Raw genomic sequence first — 15,225 nt, forward strand, 5'->3', positions numbered from 1 at the left:
TCATAGTCGGTATAAAAAATAAGACCCAAAGTAGTGAAGAGACCGATGCCATTTGATCATCGTGGCTTTTCGTACAAAGAATGAAGTTTACTGAATGATTTATATAGACCGAAAATGAGGCGCAAAGCCATTTTATTCTTTCTCGCCGAAGGATGGATAGACGATACCTCAAGGCTTATGCGCGCATGCACCACCACGCAAGGAGTTGCATGCTCGTTAGTGTAGGAATTGGGCCGAGTCACATAGCTCGGGCACATTGCGGACTAAATAGTTTTTGATCGAGAAGGACTAAAAATTTCTAGCCGTGTTGGTCCAGCTTAGCCCTAAAACACGTCGGTTTTTATTGGACCGTGCCAGCACATGCCCGACCCACATATTTATACCACATAAAGTCTAAATATTATAACCACGTAAAATTTATAACTTAATAAATTAAAGAAATTAAACACTACGAACTTCATTGAGTCTATCAGAAAAGAGGATTTTGCACATAAAGTCTACTTTCTGAAGCTTGCCTCTTTTCACCTTTTCTGTCACTATGCTTGTCTGCTATCAATAATGACCGCGAAGAAGGAAGCCTTGGCTGTTAGAAAAGGTTCCATGATGCCCAGAAGATGATCCTGGGCAATGTTTAAACGAGGTAATAAGCCTTTGCATCTCCTGCATGCAAAGTTTATGCTTTCTTCTCTTAATCAAGAAATGGAACAATACCAATCTTGCTCTGAAAGATAAAGATGATATCTAGATTGTTTAAAACTCGAGCTGCTAGCCTTTATCTCTGGGGGCTATATTTATTTGAAGTAAGGTCAAATGGTATGGAATAACCCTAGCCTATACATTTGCTTGTTCCCAAGAAACCTTTGCTTGTTCCTGACCAGGGACCAATGTTATCTATGGATGGATAAATACTTGAGCAAACTTGGCATGGTTTAGCCCTGAAGGCAAAGCAATGTAGCTAGGAACAACTCTGGGTTGGCATACATATAGTAGTCAAAAGGTTATTCCAGTGAGACTGGAGGAATGATGAAATCTTTTCAATGGAAAGCAAGAATGCAGAGAGCATCAGGAATCTTCTTCTGAAGATAGTGTTTCCCTTAGCTTTTCCCCTGGCTGGTGCTTTTATCTGTGACCTCATAACAAACAGGGCAAGCAGCCACAGTAGCCATACGGGCTCATCTGATAGTTCATTCCAATTGGAACAATCGTCCGGTTCAATCTGTGGAGAAGAGGAAGAAGAGATGGAACCAAAACCAACTCGCGGCGCACAGCAAAAGTTAGCGAGAACAGAGAGTGCCTGCAGCGCTGCCGGTAGACTCCTGATGAGTGAGCTTGCAAGGCAGGCTTCCAACGCCGAAGAAATCATGGTGGTCGAGGCCGCCACCGAGGGTCCACGAGAAGCCGCAGCCAAGAAACAGGTCCAGGACGACCAGGGAATAATGGAGGCGGACGAGATCGCAAGCCTGAAGCTCACGGTGTCGGCCCTCGAAGACAGGGCTACCGCCATCGAGGCGCAGTTCCACGAGTACTGCGACGTGAAGGAGCAGGAGTCGGCGTACCAGAAGATGCAGATCATGTGCCTGGGCATGAAGCTGGAGCTGCTGGAGTCCCACAACCAGCGGCTGGAAGCCGCGGCAGCGGAGATCCGCGCGGCCGCTGGAGAGTTCGCGGCCATGAGAGGCAGGCTCGACAGGCTGCAAGGCAAGCTGAAGAAGGTGTCGAAGAGAAGCGAGCGAGGTTCGGACGCTGTCGTCGGCGAGAAAATCGCGGCCCTTGACGCGAAGCAAGCCCAGATGGCGAGACGGTGCGAGGAGTTCGAGCGGGCCATGGGTGAGATGAAGCAGCTCACGTTGCAGCTTGTGGAGCAGAAGGGAGCGAACAATGAGGTACTCGTAATCCTAACCATCTTGTTTCATGTTTGATCAGTGATTAGAACTGCGATCTTCGGACGATGGGTTTGACGGAAGTATTCTACGTGCTGTGTGCTTTCACTTTCCCGAGTGCGCATTGCAGAACGTGGAGGTGGCGGTGGAGAGGAGCCTGCGGAACCTGTCGAGCGGCAGGGACCTGGTGGACGGGCTGGAGGCGCTGCGGGACCGGTGGGCGGCCGGCATGGAGGAGATGATCTACCTGGGCTGGATCACGGCCTGGCTGCAGCACGACCTGATGCTGGTCGACGACGACGACGGCTACGGCGGCGCGGTGCTCGGTCCTGGCAGCACCACCTACGGTGGCGGCCACGGCGACGACGACGAAGATGTTCGAGACGGCGTGGCGCCGGAGGAGGAGGAAGAGGAGGGTGAGAAGAAGAAAAAGAAGAAGGAGAAGAAGAAGGGGGACACGATGGTGGCGTCGGTGCCGCCGAGCAACCAGGTGGAGCTATGCAAGGCCGAGTCCGTGTCGTCGTCGTCCGGGTCCGGGTCGGCCCCGCGCCGCAGCGTGGAGATGGAGCCGCCGTCGGCACCGTGCATGGGGTTCGCGGCGGCGGCGGCCGGCGGGCGCGGGAGGGACTGCGGCGGCGGGTGGAGCATCGGGCGGCCGAGGCTGCTCCGGAAGCTGCGCGGGTGGGCCGCCGGAGGAGGGACGAAGGCCGGCGGCAGCAAGACCACGCGGTGCAGGATCGCGGGCCCATGCTGTCAGAAAGAATAAGTTTAACTTATTACGATAGATTTGCTCGTGAGAATGGATAATGTAATATGATATGCTCGAGAGAAAAAAAAATGTGAAAAAAGGTTACGTGTTGGAGTTGGCGGAAGAGGAGAGCGGTAGGGATGAAAACGGTCGGGAACGGTCGGTAAACACTAAAACCATTACCGTTTTCATATTTTTTATCGAAAACAAAATCGAAAACGGTAACTCCGGAAACGGAAATGATATCGATATTTCGGAAACATCGGAAACGAAAGTTTGGTGCGGAAAATACACCGGTAACGGTCGGAATCTAAAATACAATCGGTGAATATATCAAACTTCATAATACAACAAAGTTGACAAAAGATCACAAAGACCACAAGTTCACAATTCATGATATAACAAGTTCACAATATAAAAAGTTCACAAGGATTAAAAATTTATAATATAAAAAGTGTACAAAGATCACAAGTTCACAATATAACAAGTTCATAGTAAATAAGTTCATAAAGATCACAAGTTCATAGACTCAAAGTTCATAATTCATAATATCCACTTGATCTAGCTGACATGCATGCTTACTTATGAAATATTTTTTCCTCACATAAAGAGTTTTTCACAACCTCACAGGAAAACCCTAAAACCTAGTGTGTGGAAAAGACCAAATTGTTAATCTCAACTGCCTTCCAACACCATCTATCCAAAAAAATTCTAAAGGTGTCCAAAAAATACAAAAATAAGTAATCCTTATCTAGAGACGTACAGACGATGCGAAAAATCACATGCTGGAAAATTCCAAAAAATTCCGAGACACAATTCCGAAAAATTCCGAGACACAATTCCGGAAAATTCCGAGACACAGATCCGGTAATTTCCGACAAAAACCGGTAACCGAAGGAAACGGTCGGTAAAACACCACGCCGATTCCGATAGAAAATTCCGAAAACCGATTCCGTTTTCGAAAAATACCGTTACCAATGAATCCGACCGAAAAATTTCGAAATCGGTTTCCGGAATACCGAAAAATTCCGAAACTGTTTTCATCCCTAGAGAGCGGCACGTGACGGGAGGTAAAATTAAAAAAAAACAAGGAGCGGCGGATTTTTTTTAAGAGAAAGGCAAAAGATTTGCCATTCCAATATATTAGAAGAGGTAAAAATAAACTTTACAAACAGACACAGCCCGAAAAACTTAACAATAAAGACCTAGATAGAACACTGACGCTTAAAGAAAATGACCCAAAAAAACCCCCCTGACCGGGACTCCAGCCGCTACAGACAGGCTACACCTCCACCAATGAGCTCTTTCACCACCTGCACCATTTGCTCTGTCGTTCTCTGCTGACCCTTAAAGATTCTGTTGTTTCTTTCCAGCCATAAACTCCACCAGAAATATATTATGAGGCCATCAAAATGTTTTCTTGATTGCTTACTACAGAGCATCCTCAGTCTGAACCACCACTCGTGAAGAGATCCGGTTTTGGAAATACCGTCCAGGAACCGCAAATCAGCCCAAGTCAGGATCATGCTCCATACTTCCTCGGCGAAGGGGCAATCCTTACAAAGGTGAGCCGCTGTCTCCGGAGACACATTACAAAGCGAACAATTTAGGTTGTGAGAGCACCTAGAGGGGGGGTGAATAGGTGATCCTGTGAAAACTTAAACTTATAGCCACAAAAACTTGTTAAGTGTTAGCACAATAATTGCCAAGTGGCTAGAGAGGAGTCTCAACAAAACACAATACCACAAGAGATCAATCACAGAGATGACACAGTGGTTTATCCCGTGGTTCGGCCAAGACCAACGCTTGTCTACTCCACGTTGTGGCGTCCCAATGGACGAGGGTTGCAATCAACCCCTCTCAAGCGGTCCAAAGACCCACTTGAATACCACGGTGTTTTGCTTACTTTTTATCAATCCCGTTTGCGAGGAATCTCCACAACTTGGAGCCTCTCGCCCTTACAATTGAAGTTCACAAAGAAACACAGAGCAAGGGGGAATGAGCAACGCACACAAGACTTCAAAAGATCAGAGCAACAACACGCACACAAGTCGCAACAAGAGCTCGCAACACAACTCAATGAGTTCACAACTCAATAAGAGCTCTAGATGCTATCACAATGAACCAAATGCGTGGAATCGATGTCTTGGTGCTTAGAAATGTTGTAGGAATGCCTGGTGTACTCCTCCATGCGCCTAGGGGTCCCTTTTATAGCCCCAAGGCAGCTAGGAGCCGTTGAGAACAATTCAAGAAGGCCATCCTTGCCTTCTGTCGTCGGGCGCACCGGACAGTCCGGTGCCCGATTCCCTTCCTTAAACAGCGTAGTCGACCGTTGCAGATGCGGGAGCCGTTGGCGCACCGGACATGTCCGGTGCACACCGGACAGTCCGGTGCCCCCTTCCGACTGTTGGCTCGGCCACGTGTCCCGCGCAGATCGCGCGGCCGACCGTTGGCCCGGCCGACCGTTGGCTCACCGGACAGTCCGGTGCACACCGGACAGTCCGGTGAATTTTAGCCGTACGCCGTCGGCAAATTCCCGAGAGCAGCGTCTTCAGGTCGAGGCAGCCTGGCGCACCGGACACTGTCCGGTGCACCACCGGACACTGTCCGGTGCACCACCGGACAGTCCGGTGCCCCAGACCGAAACAGCCTCTTGGCTGTACACAGCCAACTCTCCTTTTCTTCTTCTTCCTGTTTCTAATACTTAGACAAATATATTAGTACACAAAACCAAAGTACTAAGACTTAGAAACATACCTTTGCTCTAGATTTGCACTTTGTTCATCCATGTGCATTGATTCACATTTAAGCACTTGTGTTGACACTCAATCACCAAAATACTTAGAAATGGCCCAAGGGCACATTTCCCTTTCAATCTCCCCCTTTTTGGTGATTTATGCCAACACAACATAAAGCAACTAGAACAAATGCAAAATTACTTCAAATAAAACTCAAATTGATTTTGATTCAATTTTGGCATATATGGATCATCCTTTGCCACCACTTGGTTTGTTTTTGCAAATCAAACTCAAATCTCTATCTCTAAGTCAAACACACATGTTGAAGCATAAAGAGAGTCATTCCTAAAGAGATTGATCAAAGATTTCAAAAACTCCCCCTATTTCCCATAATCAACACTTCTCCCCAAGAAGCCAACTTTTGACAAGAGAGACAATAAAAGAGTTTAACAAAAACTCTATTCCAATAAAAGAATTTAACAAAAACTCTATTCTACTATTTTCAAAATCTCCCAAGTGGTAGCTGATCCATTTATCGCTTTGGCCTTTATTTTCTCCCCCTTTGGCATCAAGCACCAAAACGGGATCAACCTTGGCCCTATAACCCCATTGCCTCACCAAAGTCTTCAATTAAGATCAAATGGCAATAAGAGTTTATGAGATGAACTTGGAATAAGTTACCCTCTCATCGGAGTGCAGTGGAAGTCTTTCATGGTCCAAGTCCACCTTTTCCCTTTCAATCCTCCTTCGAGACTAAATTATCAAACTCGAACACATGGTTAGTCTCAAAGGGTCAAGTTGTAACACACCTCCCCCTAAACATGTGCATCACTTTGCAACGGACTTGTGAGGTCCAGGGAGTGTTTGTACAACTTGAGCACCACAATAAGCAACAAAATGCAAAAAGGAACATGATCAACAGCATAAATACATGTATGCTACAATTCAATCCAGGTTCCGCGAATCTAAGACATTTAGCTCACTACGCAACCTGCAAAAGGTCTTCTCATCTAGAGGCTTAGTGAAGATATCGGCTAGCTGGTTCTCGGTGCTAACATGAAACACTTCGATATCTCCCTTTTGCTGGTGGTCTCTCAAAAAGTGATGCCGGATGTCTATGTGCTTTGTGTGGCTGTGCTCAACAGGATTCTCCGCCATGCGGATAGCACTCTCATTATCACATAGGAGTGGGACTTTGCTCAGATTGTAGCCAAAGTCCCTGAGGGTTTGCCTCATCCAAAGCAGTTGCGCGCAACACTGTCCTGCGGCAACGTACTCGGCCTCAGCGGTGGATAGGGCAACGGAGGTTTGTTTCTTAGAGTTCCAAGACACCAGGGACCTTCCTAAGAATTGGCACGTCCCCGATGTACTCTTCCTATCGACCTTACATCTAGCATAGTCGGAGTCTGAGTATCCAACTAAGTCAAAGGTAGACCCCTTTGGATACCAGAGCCCGAAGCAAGGCGTAGCAACCAAATATCTAAGAATTCGCTTCACCGCCACTAAGTGACACTCCTTAGGATCGGATTGAAATCTAGCACACATGCATACGCTAAGCATAATATCCGGTCTACTAGCACATAAGTAAAGCAAAGAACCTATCATTGACCGGTATGCTTTTTGATCAACGGACTTACCTCCTTTGTTGAGGTCGGTGTGTCCGTCGGTTCCCATCGGCGTCTTTGCGGGCTTGGCGTCCTTCATCCCAAACCTCTTTAGCAAGTCCTGCGTGTACTTCGTTTGGGAGATGAAGGTGCCATCCTTGAGTTGCTTCACTTGGAACCCAAGGAAGTAGTTCAACTCGCCCATCATTGACATCTCGAATTTCTGCGTCATCACCCTTGAAAGCATTAGCAATTAAAAAGTCTCTAAGGCATTCATACCATGCTCTTGGGGCTTGCTTAAGTCCATAGAGCGCCTTAGAGAGCTTACACACGTGGTCGGGGTACCGTTCATCCTCGAAGCCAGGGGGTTGCTCCACGTACACCTCCTCCTTGATTGGCCCGTTAAGGAAAGCGCTCTTCACATCCATTTGGAACAACCTGAAAGAATGGTGAGCGGCATATGCTAGCAGAATACGAATTGATTCTAGCCTAGCCACAGGAGCAAATGTCTCCTCAAAGTCCAAACCTGCGACTTGGGCATAACCTTTTGCCACAAGTCGAGCCTTGTTCCTTGTCACCACCCCGTGCTCGTCCTGTTTGTTGCGGAACACCCACTTGGTTCCCACAACATTTTGCTTGGGACGAGGCACCAGTGTCCAAACTTCATTGCGCTTGAAGTTGTTGAGTTCCTCCTGCATGGCCAATACCCAATCCGGATCTAGCAAGGCCTCCTCTACCCTGAAAGGCTCAATAGAAGAGACAAAGGAGTAATGCTCACAAAAATTAACTAATCGAGATCGAGTAGTTACTCCCTTGCTTATATCACCCAGAATTTGGTCGACGGGATGATCCCTTTGAATCATCGCTCGAACTTGGGTTGGAGGTGCCGGTTGTGCTTCTTCCTCCATCACTTGATCATCTTGTGCTCCCCCTTGATCAAGCGCCTCCACTTGAGGTACCTATTCGTCATCTTCGGTTGGGAGATGCACCATAGTTGAGGAAGAAGGTTGATCTCGTTCATCTTGTTCCTGTGGCCGCACTTCTCCAATCGCCATGGTTCGTATAGCGGCCGTCGGAACATCTTCTTCATCTACATCATCACAATCAACAACTTGCTCTCTTGGAGAGCCATTAGTCTCATCAAATACAACGTCGCTAGAGACTTCAACCAAACCCGATGATTTGTTGAAGACTCTATACGCCTTTGTATTTGAGTCATAACCTAACAAAAACCCTTCTACAGCTTTGGGAGCAAACTTAGAATTTCTACCTTTCTTCACTAGAATGTAGCACTTGCTCCCAAATACACGAAAGTAAGATACATTGGGTTTGTTACCGGTTAGTAGCTCATACGAAGTCTTCTTGAGGAGGCGATGAAGGTAGACCCTATTGATGGCGTGGCAAGCCGTGTTCACGGCTTCCGACCAAAAACACTCGGGGGGTCTTGAATTCTCCAAGCATTGTTCTCGCCATATCGATTAGCGTCCTGTTCTTCCTCTCTACCACACCATTTTGCTGTGGTGTGTAGGGAGCGGAGAACTCGTGCTTGATCCCTTCCTCCTCAAGGAACTCCTCCACTTGAAGATTCTTGAATTCGGACCCGTTGTCGCTCCTTATCTTCTTCACCTTGAGCTCAAACTCATTTTGAGCTCTCCTGAGGAAGCGCTTGAGGGTCCCTTGGGTTTCAGACTTATCCTGCAAAAAGAACACCCAAGTGAAGCGGGAAAAGTCATCAACAATAACTAGACCATACTTACTCCCTCCTATGCTCAGATAGGCGACAGGTCCGAAGAGGTCCATATGCAGCAGCTCCAGGGGTCTTGAAGTGGTCATCACATTCTTGCTGTGATGTGCTCCTCCCACCTGTTTACCTGCTTGACAAGCTGCACAAGGTCTATCTTTTTCGAATTGTACGTTAGTCAAACCTATCACGTGTTCTCCCTTTAGAAGCTTGTGAAGGTTCTTCATCCCCACATGTGCTAAGCGGCGATGCCACAGCCAGCCCATGCTAGTCTTAGCTATTAAGCATGCATCTAGACCGGCCTCTTCTTTTGCAAAATCAACTAAATAAAGTTTGCCGTCTAATACACCCTTAAAAGGTAGTGAACCATCACTTCTTCTAAAGACAGACACATCTACATTTGTAAATAGACAGTTATACCCCATGTTGCATAATTGACTAACAGATAGCAAATTATATCCCAAGGACTCAACTAAAAACACATTAGAAATTGAGTGCTCATTTGAGATTGCAATTTTACCTAATCCTTTTACCTTGCCTTGATTCCCATCACCGAATATAATTGAATCTTGGGAATCCTTATTCTTGACGTAGGAGGTGAACATCTTCTTCTCCCCCGTCATATGGTTTGTGCATCCGCTATCAATAATCCAGCTTGAACCCCCGGATGCATAAACCTGCAAGGCAAATTTAGGCTTGGGACTTAGGTACCCAACTCTTGTTGGGTCCTACAAGGTTAGTCACAATTTCCTTAGGGACCCAAATGCAAGTTTTGTCTCCCTTGCATTTTGCCCCTAACTTCCTAGCAACTATCTTCCTATCCTTTCTACAAATAGCAAAGGAAGCATTTAAAGCACAATAAATTGTAGAAGGTTCATTTACTACTTTCCTAGGAGCATGAATAGTATTTTTTCTAGGCACGTGATGAATAGCATTTCTCCTAGTCATACTTCTACTATGCATATAGGAAGAACTAGAAGCAGTCATGGCATAAGAATCATAAGCATGTGAATCAAAAGCATCATAACTTCTAAAAGCATTTCTGGAATTTTTCCTATCATAATACAAAAAGGCATGGTTCTTTTTAGCACTAGTAGCCATAGGGGCCTTCCCTTTCTCCTTAGCGGGAATGGGAGCCTTATGGCTTGTTAAGTTCTTGGCTTCCCTTTTGAAGCCAAGTCCATCCTTAATTGAGGGGTGTCTACCAATCGTGTAGGCATCCCTTGCAAATTTTAGTTTATCGAAGTCATTCTTGCTAGTCTTAAGTTGGACATTAAGACTAGCCAATTCCTCAGTTAGTTTGGAAATTGAAACTAAATGATCACTACAGGCATCAACATCGAAATCTTTACACCTAGTGCAAATCTTAACATGTTCTACACAAGATGTTGATTTACTATATTTTTCTAGTTTAGCATTTAAATCATCATTTATGCTCTTTAAACTAGCAATTGAATCATGACATGTAGACAACTCACAAGAAAGCATTTCATTTCTCTTAATCTCTAATGCAAGTGATTTTTGTGCTTCTACAAACTTGTCATGTTCTTCATACAACAAATCTTCTTGCTTTTCTAAAAGCACATTCTTATCATTCAAGGCATCAATCAATTCATTTATTTTGTCTATTTTAGATCTATCTAAACCCTTGAATAAGCATGAATAGTCTATGTCATCATCATCACTAGACTCATTATCACTAGAAGAAGCATAAGTGGAGTTTCGAGTACTCACCTTCTTCTCCCTTGCCATAAGGCATGTGTGACGCTCGTTCGGGAAGAGGAATGACTTGTTGAAGGCGGTGGCGGCGAGTCCTTCATTGTCGGAGTCGGAGGAGCAATCCGAATCCCACTCCTTTCCAATGTGTGCCTCGCCCTTGGCCTTCTTGTAGTTCTTCTTCTTTTCCCTCTTGTTCCCTTGTTCCTGGTCACTATCGTTATCGGGGCAGTTAGCGATAAAATGACCAATCTTACCGCACTTGAAGCATGAGCGCTTCCCCTTTGTCTTGGTCTTGCTTGGCTGCCCCTTGTGACCTCTTAGCACCGTCTTGAAGCGTTTGATGATGAGAGCCATCTCTTCATCATTAAGTCCGGCCGCCTCAATTTGTGCCACCTTGCTAGGTAGCGCCTCCTTGCTTCTTGTTGCTTTGAGAGCAAGAGGTTGCGGCTCGTTGATTGGTCCATTCAAGGCGTCGTCCACGTACCTTGCTTCCTTAATCATCATTCGCCCGCTGACGAATTTTCCTAGGACTTCTTCGGGCGACATTTTGGTGTACCTGGGATTCTCACGAATATTATTCACCAAATGAGGATCAAGAATGGTAAAGGACCTTAGTAATAGTCGGACGACGTCATGGTCCGTCCATCGCGTGCTTCCATAACTCCTTATTTTGTTGATAAGGGTCTTGAGCCGGTTGTATGTTTGGGTTGGCTCCTCGCCCCTGATCATTGCAAATCTTCCAAGCTCGCCCTCCACCAATTCCATTTTAGTGAGCATGGTGATGTCGTTCCCCTCGTGAGAAATCTTGAGGGTGTCCCATATTTGCTTGGCATTGTCCAAGCCGCTCACCTTATTGTACTCGTCCCTGCACAAGGAGGCTAGCAACACAGTAGTAGCTTGTGCATTTTTGTGAATTTGTTCATTAATAAACATAGGGCTATCTGAGCTATCAAATTTCATTCCATTCTCTACGATCTCCCATATGCTTGGATGGAGAGAGAATAAATGACTACGCATTTTGTGACTCCAAAATCCGTAGTCCTCCCCATCAAAGTGTGGAGGTTTGCCAAGAGGAATGGAAAGCAAATGCGAATTCGAACTATGTGGAATACGAGAATAATCAAATGAAAAGTTTGAATTGACCGTCTTCCTGTAGTCGTTGTCGTCGTCCTTTTGAGAAGAAGAGGATTCGTCGCTGTCGTAGTAGACGATCTCCTTGATGCGCCTTGTCTTCTTCTTCTTCCCATCTTTGCGCTTGTGGCCCGAGCCAGAGTCGTTGGATTTGTCATCTTTTGGCTCGTTGACGAAGAACTCCTTTTCCTTGTCGTTGATCACGATTCCCTTCCCCTTAGGATCCATCTCTTCGGGCGATTAGTCCCTTTCTTGAAGAGAACGGCTCTGATACCAATTGAGAGCACCTAGAGGGGGGGGTGAATAGGTGATCCTGTGAAAACTTAAACTTATAGCCACAAAAACTTGTTAAGTGTTAGCACAATAATTGCCAAGTGGCTAGAGAGGAGTCTCAACAAAACACAATACCACAAGAGATCAATCACAGAGATGACACAGTGGTTTATCTCGTGGTTCGGCCAAGACCAACGCTTGCCTACTCCACGTTGTGGCGTCCCAATGGACGAGGGTTGCAATCAACCCCTCTCAAGCGGTCCAAAGACCCACTTGAATACCACGGTGTTTTGCTTACTTTTTATCAATCCCGTTTGTGAGGAATCTCCACAACTTGGAGCCTCTTGCCCTTACAATTGAAGTTCACAAAGAAACACAGAGCAAGGGGGAATGAGCAACGCACACAAGACTTCAAAAGATCAGAGCAACAACACGCACACAAGTCGCAACAAGAGCTCGCAACACAACTCAATGAGTTCCAAACTCAATAAGAGCTCTAGATGCTATCACAATGAACCAAATGCGTGGAATCGATGTCTTGGTGCTTAGAAATGTTGTAGGAATGCCTGGTGTACTCCTCCATGCGCCTAGGGGTCCCTTTTATAGCCCCAAGGCAGCTAGGAGCCGTTGAGAACAATTCAAGAAGGCCATCCTTGCCTTCTGTCGTCGGGCGCACCGGACAGTCCGGTGCACACCGGACACTGTCCGGTGCCCGATTCCCTTCCTTAAACAGCGTAGTCGACCGTTGCAGATGCGGGAGCCGTTGGCGCACCGGACATGTCCGGTGCACACCGGACAGTCCGGTGCCCCCTTCCGACCGTTGGCTCGGCCACGTGTCCCGCGCAGATCGCGCGGCCGACCGTTGGCCCGGCCGACCGTTGGCTCACCGGACAGTCCGGTGAATTTTAGCCGTACGCCGTCGGCAAATTCCCGAGAGCAGCGTCTTCAGGTCGAGGCAGCCTGGCGCACCGGACACTGTCCGGTGCACCACCGGACACTGTCCGGTGCACCACCGGACACTGTCCGGTGCACCACCGGACAGTCCGGTGCACCACCGGACAGTCCGGTGCCCCAGACCGAAACAGCCTCTTGGCTGTACACAGCCAACTCTCCTTTTCTTCTTCTTCCTGTTTCTAATACTTAGACAAATATATTAGTACACAAAACCAAAGTACTAAGACTTAGAAACATACCTTTGCTCTAGATTTGCACTTTGTTCATCCATGTGCATTGATTCACATTTAAGCACTTGTGTTGACACTCAATCACCAAAATACTTAGAAATGGCCCAAGGGCACATTTCCCTTTCAGGTTGTAAGGCCAACCCCGTTTTTGCAGATTGTCTGAAGTTAATATTTTGTTATGCAACAATGTCCAAGCAAAGAAACGACATTTTGGTTCAGTTTTGGCTTTCCAAATGGGATTGTTGTGGGTTTTACAGAAGTTCGTTGTGAACTGAATTTTGTAGGCGCTACTTGAACTGTATTCCCCATCTGCTGACCATCTCCAAGAAATGGTGTCATCGAGTTCACTGAGACCTTGCACGCTGCTGATCGCTTGCCAAAGTAATACGAATTCTCTCACTTCCTCCTCCCGAGAGAAAGGCGCACAGAACTGCATCCAGAAATTGTTCTTAAGAGCCTTGAAGACCGAGATATTCTTTCTTCTTGCTTTCTTATATAGCTTAGGTGCAATATTCTTTGGAGCCTGCCCTTCAATCCAACTAGATCCCCAGAAGTCCGCCATTTTCCCATTACCAATAGTCACAACTGTTGATGCGGTAAAAAGATCTATATCCGCCTTGTCACACGGGAGCTGCATGCCAACCCATGCTTTATCTTTAACTTTCCACCTTAACCACAACCATCTTAGCCTAAGCGCTCTTGCAAAACGCTCCAGATCTAGAACTCCCAGACCCCCCCTATTCTTTGGAAGGCAAGTTGTGGACCAGTTAATCAAACAATGACCCCCATTACAAAATTCTGGACTATTACCTTTCCAAAGGAAGCTTCTTCTTAACTTGTCAATTCTTTTAAGAAGCCATTTCTGCGCAGGAAAGACCGTCAGATGGTATAAAGGCTGAGCAGAAAGCACCGCTTTAACCAAGGTTTCCCTACCTGCCTTTGAGAGTAGTCTGCCTTTCCATCCTGCTAGTCTTTTATTAATTTTGTCAATTAGCGGTTGGACATCCATTCTCCTAACGTTTCTGACATGCAGAGGTAGACCAAGATACCTCCCCGGAAATTTTGAGTATTTGCCCGGGAACACATCCATCAGATCTGGCCAAAGAGCTTGGGAATATCGAATCGGGAAAATTTCAGTTTTATCAAAATTAATCTTCATCCCTGAACACCCTTCAAAAACTTCCAGAATCTTTTTCAAAACCTTCAGATCCTCTTTATCTGCTCTAACAAACACCCCTGCATCATCTGCATAAAGAGAACATCGCTGTTTAGCCTTATTTGGCAGAACCCGCCCCAGGAGCCCTGCATCTGCCGCCATCTCAATCATCCTCTGCAGAGGGTCCATTGCGAGAATAAACAAGAACGGCGATAGCGGATCACCCTGACGGACGCCACACATGTGCTTAATTACATTTGTTTGTTGACCGTTGATGATGATTTTTGAAGAGGAAGATCCTAATATTGTTGCGATCCAATTTCTCCATTTCTGGGAAAAACCTAGAGCTCTCAGAACCTCTAACAGATATGCCCAATTGATGGAATCAAAAGCTTTTGATATGTCAAGCTTGACAAAAAGAGCTGGCTGATTATTCTTATGAAGTTTCTGAATAACTTTTTGGACATAGAGAAAGTTATCGTGAATTGAACGTTTTTGAATGAACGCATTTTGAGCAGTGGAGACGATCTCATTCATTCTTGGCGCAAGCCTGTTTGCCAAGATCTTGGTTAATATTTTCATGAAGCTATTGATGAGGCTGATCGGTCTAAACATGTCAATCCTGTCAGCACCCTCCCTTTTTTGTAAAAGCGTGATATTTGCCTCATTAACGAGATTCAGGTTTTTGCATCTATGGTGATAGAAATCATGAATTGCACTGGATAAATCATCTTTAATCAGATCAAAACAACTCTTATAAAAAATCCCTATGAAACCATCTGGACCTGGTGCCTTCTCGGAGTGCATCCCCATAACCACATTTTTAATCTCATCTTCATTGAACATAAGATCAAGATCTGATAATTCAAATGGACTATAGCCTATGTTATCCCACCGAACAGCTCTTTGTCTAGTACCCCTTCTGCCGATAACTTCAGAGAAATGATGATGGGCCTCATGCAGTTTCTCATCCTGACTGGTGAGCAGCCTATCCCCGCGAACCAGCGATCTGATGAATTTTTTCCTTCTTCTATGATTTGCCATGAGGTGG

General features: G+C 46.1%; 1 protein-coding gene across 1 annotated transcript; it reads left to right on the forward strand.

The window, feature by feature from the left end:
- Positions 1-843: 843 nt before the first annotated feature.
- LOC103648238 (uncharacterized) lies at positions 844-2,733 on the forward strand. Its single transcript, XM_008672729.4, has 2 exons — positions 844-1,883; positions 2,011-2,733. Exons 1-2 carry the CDS (start codon positions 1,038-1,040, stop codon positions 2,644-2,646), a joined length of 1,482 nt encoding a protein of 493 aa, XP_008670951.1. The 5' UTR covers positions 844-1,037; the 3' UTR covers positions 2,647-2,733.
- The last annotated feature ends 12,492 nt before the right edge of the window (positions 2,734-15,225 follow it).

This window comes from Zea mays, chromosome 2 (assembly GCF_902167145.1).
Source record: "Zea mays cultivar B73 chromosome 2, Zm-B73-REFERENCE-NAM-5.0, whole genome shotgun sequence".
Taxonomy (NCBI): Eukaryota; Viridiplantae; Streptophyta; class Magnoliopsida; order Poales; family Poaceae; genus Zea; species Zea mays.